This window comes from Salvelinus namaycush, chromosome 22 (assembly GCF_016432855.1).
Source record: "Salvelinus namaycush isolate Seneca chromosome 22, SaNama_1.0, whole genome shotgun sequence".
Lineage (NCBI taxonomy): Eukaryota > Metazoa > Chordata > Actinopteri > Salmoniformes > Salmonidae > Salvelinus > Salvelinus namaycush.
This window is the reverse complement of record NC_052328.1, coordinates 25,222,478-25,232,687: the sequence shown is the minus strand read 5'-3', so window position 1 is coordinate 25,232,687 and position 10,210 is coordinate 25,222,478. Positions and strand designations below refer to the sequence as shown.

Here is a 10,210-nt window from a genome sequence, read left to right as displayed (position 1 = left end):
TTGATTTATTAAATGAGTCGAACAACTGTTAAATGGTTATATAGTACGGTATGTTAATTCGCAGGTAGAATTTTGTATGCTGTGTTAAAGTAAAAAAATATAAATCTGATACAAGTCTAGATACTACAAATGAACAGTAGCAAATATTGTCTGTAGAAAATAAGATTAGTTTCGCAATAAAATAAACACAAATAAATCTCTGCAGCCTATATTTAGGCTCTATATCACTTTATACAAAAACATTTTTGTTTACCTAGCAAAGAAGTAAGCCCGGATACAGAGGTGAGTTCATCAGCTTTGTCCCTTTTTTATCTTACAAAAACCATACAAAGACTTTAACCTTCAAAGAAACTTACAAAGAATGAGCAGACAGAATGCCATCCCTCGGCACAATAATTCTCCACTGGCTCCATGTCGTTCACCTCCCCATCCCTCTCCTCTAACAACGGAGTCCTATCCTCTTTCTTCTCCTCTTTCTTCTCCTCCTTCTCTACCATTTCCGGAACCAGGGGCACTGGATCCTTCTTGCCTCCGCCTTTCCCCTTCTCTTTGAGCTTCATGTGCGACTCCATGGGGGCCTTGCATGAGCGGGTCTTTAGCACCTTTTCACCATCGCACGCACTCCTCTTCTTCTTCAGCTTGCCCACCAATTGTTTCCAATGCCTGACCTGTGCTTTCCTGTCACTGTAGGCTTGGCACAGGTCTGGCTGTCCAGCGTAGCGGCACCAGTAGGTCTGCTCCTCGGATCTACAGCTGACAAGCAAGTTCACTACGCCCTCCCCGGACGTATCCCAGGTACAGTTGTGGCCAACCTTTGTGCTGAACCCTCCTGAGCTGGGGACAGAGTTCTTGGGCTTCTTTCCTGCCGCTGGTGGTGGTGGGGGCTGCGACATCTTGTTGTCGGAGCTCTGGCGTTTGGCCTCAGTGCTGGGCAGGACAGGGAGGCACAGGAAGAAGAACAGAAGCCACAGGAACCTCATGGCTCGGGGTGATTACTGCTACTTGAAATGGTTCTTTATTCAAATGCAGCCAAGCATCAGTAGCACGCCTGAATGAAACGGAAATCGGACGCGCCACAATCAAAATACCTGCAGGGAATGAAACAGGAGAGGCAAAACAAAGTGAAACATGAGTGAATTAAACACACCTTACATAGTTAACCCATTCTCTTTCTTTTCATAAAAACACGAGAAGTTTCACTACATTTTGCTATGTTCCCTGTTTAGAATACCCCAAAAAGCTGTGCAAAAATGAGTAAATAAAATCACATTCATAACAAATGTTACGGTTACCAACTGTACTGCACATTTACAACATCTATGATGTTTATTTTCAGTGCACCTTTTAAATTAATCATAATATAATTTGTTTCTTTCTTTACACCGCATTAAATCAATAAGGGAGGAAAGCTTCAGCTCTAAGCTATAGATAGCTGCGGTTTTAGGGGTCAGACCAAAACTGCATTGCTACCTGGTACACGGGACTAATCCGTATAAAAATCACCTCTACAAACATTTTTGAGTAAGAATCAGCTCATGCTTTTTACACAGGACTACTCTGAAAATCCTTACTTTGAGTGTATCCTGCCCTGCGAAGGAAACCATATTGGAGTGATCCAATATACTGCTACAAAACAAAGACATGCACCAAAACAAACACCCCCAAGTCGGCTCAGACATGAAAAAAATATGCATGCACAGCAAGCATACAGTACACCTGCCTGCAAAAACAAAATGTACTAATCAAATTATTTCCAGTTTCAACATTTGGTATTTGGTATCTAAAGGTTGCACTTACCATGTGGAGACCCAGTGTTTGCTGCTATTCAAAATGCGGGGTCCCGGGACGCTTGCACAAAAAAGGGTTATAGAAGGATAAAGGAGAATGGGGAGGGGTAGAGAGGGGAGTGTTCAGGGCATAAATGGGTTTGCCCAGACCTCCCTTAAGCAGGCCCCCCCCTCCTGTAGCAATACCCCTCTCAACCCCCTACCTAAAGACTGTATTATCTGTGTGTGGGGCTAGGGTGGGAGGTGGAGTTTGGGTCATGGCGTGTTGCCTCACACACATCCATACCCAACACACCCCCTCTTCACGGCTAAGAAGACAATGTACACACTTGCCAACGTTTCCTCGCAACACACATACTTCTTAAGCAGCAGCTCTCACATTGAGTGACAGTACAGTGAACAATGTAGAGAATGCATTTGTTTGATTATGTTCAACATAATATATTTTCAAGAGCATTGAAGACCATGGTGACTGTACTGTGATAATGGAATTTTATTTTGTACAATAATTCAGTATACTTGTATATATACAGTATGTTGGCAGAGCCCACTCTGCCAGCATACTGTATATATGATTTTATTCCAGGTCTTTATTCCAGGTCTTTTGACAAGAGGATATTCTCCGTTTATCAGTATGCATCCAGATTAACCTGGTGAGAAAAAGTAACTTGTGGGGACTTGGCAAATGAATAGCCAAAGGCTTAAAAGCTCACACTAAGTGATAATGTGTTCCACTCCACTGCCAGAGGCTGGGTCCATGCCAACCTAGGCCCTCGGTGGTACTCTCTGTATACTTTGTGCTCCCCTCTTTGCTGGCACAGAATGAGAGGTGTCAGTACGTTGGCGCAGAGAGAACAGCTATGTGGTTATTGTGTGTATGTCTCCTGCGTCCATGCATGCGTGCACACTAGCATGTATGATACATGATAATGTGTGTGTGCCCAATACAGTGTCCAAGTCCAATCGTTTTTCCAAGTGGCCAAATGTACACAACAAGAACTTGTTTGTACGTCAGTGAGCCCTTTCTTCCCCCCAGTCTTCTCATAAATCATTTGACACATTCTAATTGATCATTTTTATTTAATTGCTAACATAGACATCTATCCGGTTCATTCAGTATGTAGCATAGGCTATTGACTTTCCCCAATACTCTTTTGCTGTATTTGTCAACAACCAATAGTCAGTCTTTTATCGAGAAATAGTGGGGGATAGAGAATAGCAGTATAAGGCAGCTGAAGACAGAGCAACACTCACCCCCTCTAGTGGTGTGTTTATTCTTGAAAGGTGAATGGGATTCAGTGTCTCAATATTCCCAAGCAAGACACCATATTGAATTGGGGAAAACAGCCACCACTCGTTGACACACAGCAACATAGCTAGGCCTACACGTGTGGGTTTGAGGAGAGAAATTGCAGACGCCATTACTGCATTCACACGTCGGCAGAATTCTGCGAAAACAAAATGTGTGAACAGGGTGTTAAGTTGGCCTACAAGTTACGTTTCTCTAGAAATGTGATTCTATTAGCTTTTTTCTGTCCTTCCTTCAAGCTTAATCTTTCCCTTCACTCTGCTGATGACACTGAGAGAGTCCTTGACGAGGCGGGAGGTTTGAGAAGACCAATCTCCATTAAATTGTTGTCGAGCGATGTTCGCAATCAATGTGCTGCTAGCTGACTGCCTTTAAGAAACCATTGACTGTGATTAGACACTGATTGAGGCTCCGAGCGGTGCCTCTGTCGTCACCCCTCGGACCGTAATGACAGAGGGAATCTAATTGTGAAGCAGAGGAGAAGCACCGTGCTCTGCAGCAAAGTTACCATAGTGTATGTAAATACAATGAAGATTGCCCTCAGCACAAATTTCCATTGCGACACCTAGTAATCAGTGCTTCATTGAATTGCATACAGAAGAACACAGACATACTGACTGATGGCCTGGCTTTGCTATCCTGTCACGCGTCTAGACAAAAGTGCCCTTTTATGGTATGGTGGCACTGTCAATCTATTCTAAGCTCATAACATGAGACACTTCACTTTGTTCTTTTTGAGGTGTGTGTGTGTGTCAAGTGTGAATAAAAAAAAACGTACTTCCTGCAGTTCTACACAGTTTGACATGACTTATTATGCCTCTCTTAAGGGGTATATGGAGGGGTATTTGAAAGAAACTGTATAAGTGGAAGGATAAGTGGAAGATCCCCCAACCCCCCCAAAAATAAAAATAAACAATATTTTGGGGGGGAATTTTTATATGAACTCTAACTCAGCAAAATCTTTGAAATTGTTGTATGTTGCGCATATATATATATATTTATAATTCAGTATAATTTTGTGCTACTAAATACATTTTGCCACTAGGCTCAGAGAAAATGTTGCAGTTTTAAAGTATCTGTCCAGTGAAAATCTCAATTTTAAAAGTTAATTTTCTGTTAACTCATAGCCAATTAATGTTGTTGACTCTTCCTATGTTTGTATTTAAGGCCAAAGCATAAATTTGAGAAAAAACTACAACTTAGAAACCCCTACCTCAAACTTCTCAAACAGACCGTTTCAAAAATGCTTGCTATTTCCTCATAGAGGATGATGTCATCCTCCTGATGAGGATGAGCTGGCCAATCAGCAGTCTACTCCATGGATATTTTTAGTGAGCGGTATGCGCCCACACCATACTGGTGTTGGGGTACGCCCACACCATTGCAACACAGAAAAGCTGCTTTTCAACATACCTAATAAAAACATGTGGGAAAGAAAACTATTTCACTCATATTCTAATTAATTATAGGTCATATTTCAGAGAAATCTGGAAACACTGGATAGTTACTTTAAAGATCAACTTTGGGAAAAACGCACAAATGATGGCTTTAAACTGTATAACTGATAAATGCACCATCATACCAGGTCATTCAGCATTTGAAAGGAGCCTTTGTGAGCATAGAGTCCTGGGAAAATGTAAAAATCTCAACAGCTTGAAAATATGTCCAGAAAATATGTAATTTACAGATGTTGAAAATATGTATTTTTTTGTGTAAATGTAAAAACAAACACTTGCAAAGCATGCTTGGTATTATTCTAATGAGCTCTGCCCCCAAACAAGTACAATTTTGGTCGGTGCAGACCAGATCCAAATCTGAACGAATCATAGACGTCTAGGCTATATTTTACAAGTTTGAACATCACATTACAGTACGGCACAGTTTAGTACAGTAGAGCACAGTATAGCATAGTAGAGTCTAGTTTTATTCAGTAGAGAAGACGGTACAGTACAGTAGAGTTTAATTCAGTAGAGTGCAGAACAGTTTGGTTTAATTCAGAAGAGTAGTACAGTACAGTATAGTTTAATTCAGTAGAGTAGAGTACATTAGGGTACAGTAGGGTACAATACAGTACACTATACGTTACTTTTCTTTACTGTACTCTACTGTGCCCTTCTGTACTGTTCTGTACCATACTTTACTTTTCTTTAATGTACTGTACTGTACTGTACTGTAATCTGCTGTGCTCTACTGTACTGTACTGTGCTGTGCTGTCCAAACTATGATTGTGGATTGGTTCAGATTTGGTCCGGACTAGACCATATCTGAACCAATTATAGATGTCTATGTTTGGGCCAAATCAAGGCCGGTCTGGACTGGACCAAATCTAAGCCAAACATAGACTTCTATGATTGGTTCAGATTTGGTCAAGTACAACAACAAAAAATACCCCAAGAAACAAAAAAAGACATCCGAACAAAACCCGAAAACAAAACAAACGAAAAAAAACGAAATAAAACATCCAAATGACGTCGCTGTCGGTAAATGCTTAGTGGGTTTCCTGTTGAGTCACTGAGTGTCAACAGTCTGAATGGCCCAGCTCTTACATTCTCCTTTATACATTATCTCAAATGCAGGATCTATGTTCATTTCAGGTTTGATGTATTATTGGAGTTTTATGATTGGAGTTCCTGAGTGCAAATAAAAGCATTGAACTTGGCATAATCACATGAGCTACAGGATCTTGTCAAGTTACGCTTGGGGTGAAATGTTACTAAATTAATGCAGTGTCTTTATTTAGAGATTCTTATTTATCTGATTAATATAAAACAGACTAGTTTTCCCGGACCCAGATTAAGTCTATTAAAGGACGACTAAAGGACAAATAGATTCTCCATTGAGCATACTCTTTTGTCTAGCAGTACTTTAATAGGCTGGCCTCAGAGCCATATGAAGGATATTATTATACATATGTTTGTGTACCTCCAAGATATGATATGTAGCCTACTAATGGTCTGGGCACGGTTTTCCCATATCATTTTAATGTTATTTTCATAATTGAAACCTTCATAGGAGAATCGTTAAATCTCTGAGCTGTCTCCAAAAACCACTGTTACTAAAATGCTTGTTATTTACCGACTGCCTCAGACCACTCGTAGAACAGCAAGTGCGTCGATCGTTTGCTTTTTTGCCCTCCTGCGTCATTTTACACACAGCAGATCTCTGCTAAATATAGAATCAAACGGTTTGTCTCTTTGTGACCACTGATAACCTCAGGACAAAGTTTGTTTAATTTTATTTTTTTACCCCCTTTTTCAAGGTATCCAATTGGTAGTTACAGTCTTGTCTCATCACTGCAACTCCCATATGGACTCGGGAGAGGCGAAGGTTGAGAGCCGTGCTTCCTCCGAAACACAACCCAACCAAGCAGCACCGGTTCTTGACACAATGCCCACATAAATGGAAGATAGCCACACCAATGTGTCAGAGGAAACACCGTACACCTGGCGACCGTGTCAGCGTGCACTGCACCCAGCCTGCCACAGGAGTCGCTAGTGCGCGATTGGACAAGGACATCTCTGCCGGCCAAACCCTCCCCTAGCCCGGACGAAACTTGGCCAATTGTGCACCGCCCCATGGGTCTCCCGGTCGCAGCCGGCTGCGACAGAGCCTGGACTCGAACCCAGAATATCTAGTGGCACAGCTAGCACTGCGATGCAGTGCCTTAGACCACTGCACCACTCGGCAGGCCCTACCTCAGAACAAAGTTGACTACAAATACAAAGTTGCCAATTCCTTTGCAATTGTTACAAACAAGCGAAGTATAAAAAGATGCTTGAAATTAAACCCGAATTGACTGCATTAAAATATACAGTAGGATAATAGGCTGTATAGGCCTATTTCAATCATACGAAATCAATTTCATGTTCAATCAATTTAATCATATTTTGCAAATTGTAGGCTACTGTCTGTAATTTTTGCAAAATATGTCATGATGTGTAACAACATGTGCGCAACGATGTGCCAAATTTGTGATTAAGTTTATTATTATTTGGTAAGCATTAGAATAAGCCGCCTCAATATTTGCAGTGATATTAAGGGAAAGGGGGATACCTAGTCAGTTGTACAACTGAATGCATTTAACTGAAATGTGTCTTCCGCATTTAACCCAACCCCTCTGAATCAGAGGTGCGGAGGGTTGCCTTAATCGACATCCATGTCTTCAGGACCCAGGGAACAGTGGGTTAATTAACTGCCTTGCTGCTCAGGGGCAGAATGACAGATTTTTACCTTGTCAGCTCGGGGATTCGAATCAGCAACCTTTCGGTTACTGGCCAAATGCTCTAACCACTAGGCTACCTGCTTAACTCTTTAGGAGCTGATTCATCATCAGTATTGTGAAATAATTGTAATGATAAAGTAAGATTTGAATGGTGAAAGCTGATTGGAGAGCAGCGCTGCCTTCCTTTCAATCCTATCAGTATCAACACACGCGTCAATGATGCACTTAAGGGCCTCCCGGGTGGTGCAGTGGTTGCTGTGCCACCAGAGACTCTGGGTTCGAGCCCAGGCTCTGTCGCAGCCGGCCGCGACTGGGAGGCCCATGGGGCGGTGCACAATTGGCCTAGCGTCGTCCGGGTTAGGGAGCGTTTGGCCGGCAGGGATATCCTTGTCTCATCGTGCACTAGCGACTTCTGTGGCGGGCCCAGCACAGTGCGCGCTGACCAGGACGCTAGGTGTACGGTGTTTCCTCCGACATATTGGTGCGGCTGGCTTCCGGGTTGGATGCGCACTGTGTTAAGCAGTGCGGCTTGGTTGGGTTGTGTTTCGGAGGACACATGGCTCTCAACCTTCGCCTCTCCCGAGTCCGTATGGGAGTTGCAGCGATGAGACAAGACAGTAACTACTAACAATTGGATACCATGAAATTGGGGAGAAAAAGGGGGTCAATTATTATTTATTTTTTAATGATACACTTAAAGAATGTTCTCTCTGCATGTTTCACTTGTAAGCCTAAATTGAATCGTTATCAGGAAACCGGGCCCTGATTACATAAGACAGAAATGAAAGTCAGCATGTTGGTCGAGGAGGATGAGTGGCCTAGCAGTTAAGAGTGTTAGGTCTGTAACTGAAAAGGCCGCTGGTTCAAATCCCAGAGCTGGCAAGGTGGTTAAAACTGCTGTTCTGTTCTTGAGCAAGGCAGTTAAACCTCAACAACTTATTCCTGGGCAATGATGATGTCGATTAAGGCTGTCTAGCAAGCCAAAGGTCACTTTGGGGAATCAAGTGTTTTGCTACTATTTAGGAAATGTTAGCTAATCCTTCCCTTAACCTTTACCATAGTAGCCTAATCTAATATGTTAGTTTCACCTAACCTGCTAGCCACTAACATTATCCACAAATGCTAACACAACAAGCAGCCTGGCCTCAGAGCAAGACGTCCTCCATATTGTATGGTATTGTACGACCGGGTATAACGGATGATACTATACATCCTTCAATTCGTATGACCGCTATTCCATTCGTTATGTAACACAACGTAATATAACGTCACATAACATCATACTAAATGGAGGGGCAGAAATAACGTCCCAAATCATACGAATTGTTCTGAGACCAGGTTGGCTTTACAGATATAATCAACCACACCCACTATCTCTTGTCCCAGCAGACCACCTGAGAAACAATTTGTCATCATTATGGAAACAGAATGAGGCTGGCCATAATTAGTGGCTAACACGCCTCTGATTAACAGCCTCTGCAGGAGGTCACATGATGTAAATGTAAAATAAACATGACTGAAGTCAAAGATTGTGGATTATGAAGATTTCTCTGAACGGCCTTTTACCATTGAAAACAATGGGGACAATTCCAGTCAACATAACGGGTGGCTCTACCATAGGCACCAATGCAATAGCTAATTCCCATTGGATTCCATAAAAATACAACACCTAGCGTTGAGGAAAGTAGGGCCTAGCTACCGGAAGTGTTGTCGAATCCAACGGGTCGCTTTAGAATTAGCTAGCCTAGCATGCGGACAAAAAGTCAGGTTAATAAAAAACTAGCAGTGTTTTAATCTTCTCGATTCATCCTTTTGGGATAATTAGGAGTACAGCTCCATCTCCCATCCCTGGACTGAGGTACATTTTCTGAGCCATATCTCGCACCGACTCCACGATGTCCACATTCTGGCATAGCACCGTTCCGACTACAGAGAGAAGTAATGATTGTCTAGTCGGGGTCTTTTGGCTAGGAAAGGGGTTAATGCCCCTTCCCATTCTGACACGGAAAATAATGCACCAACAATGGGTTCCAACAATAACGTCCTTTTACAAGTTTGCACATGTAATGTGTAGTATCTATGGTATTTTATGGAACTACATTTTCTGATGAGGCAACGTGTGCAAGTCTCTCCTCGGGCTGAAATCATGTCACCCAGTATTAGCTGTGTTTGGTCACAACAGGGACCCTCTCACACATGGCAATTTCTGGACTGATGGAATTCAGTCAACAAAGCCATAATAATGTGTAATCCTTACTCTCCCTCAGGTATGGGTAAAATGTATGTGGATGATTGCCTGCATGCGTGTGTGCATGTGTGTCTAAAACATTTCTACCTTGAAAACAGAAATTAAATAATGATTTCATACAGACAGTGAATGGTCTAGTTGATTACAAGATGAAAGAATATTTCTGGACAATAGTCATCTTAATTGTATTTTAGTCATCTCCCATAGAGCCAAACAGACTGAAAATAACATTGTGGCTGTGCACCATTGTGATGGACTGTCTAAATTGATACAACCTCATTCAGAGACATGATCAATTCTTTGCATTCATGACTGGCCTGAGATGTTTCACCAAATAAATGTAACATTGTTCAAATGCACAGGCATTTTCAGAAGGTAACTCTACAGCTGATGAACCTTTGCAGCACATAGCACTTTAGTTTCTATCCTCGGACAGAATTTCAGCTCATTGATCATTTCGGGGTGGGATGGTGGGGGGTCACCTTTTCTGATGCAGGCAGACATCCTGTGCTTTAGTATAGCAAACCTCAGACAGGTACCATGTGAGCTGTGTCTTAAAGGTCAGCGTTCTTGTGAAAAGATAGAAATATCACATATTTTCAGTCAATGAAGAAAATGGAGTGAGCGAGAGCAAGAGAGAGAGA

General features: G+C 42.1%; 1 protein-coding gene across 1 annotated transcript; it reads right to left on the bottom strand.

Moving 5' to 3' along the window:
* Positions 1 to 335: 335 nt before the first annotated feature.
* On the bottom strand, positions 336 to 980 carry LOC120017806 (fibroblast growth factor-binding protein 2-like). The gene has a single exon (XM_038960777.1). It carries the CDS (start codon positions 978 to 980, stop codon positions 336 to 338), a length of 645 nt encoding a protein of 214 aa, XP_038816705.1.
* Between the last annotated feature and the right edge of the window lie 9,230 nt (positions 981 to 10,210).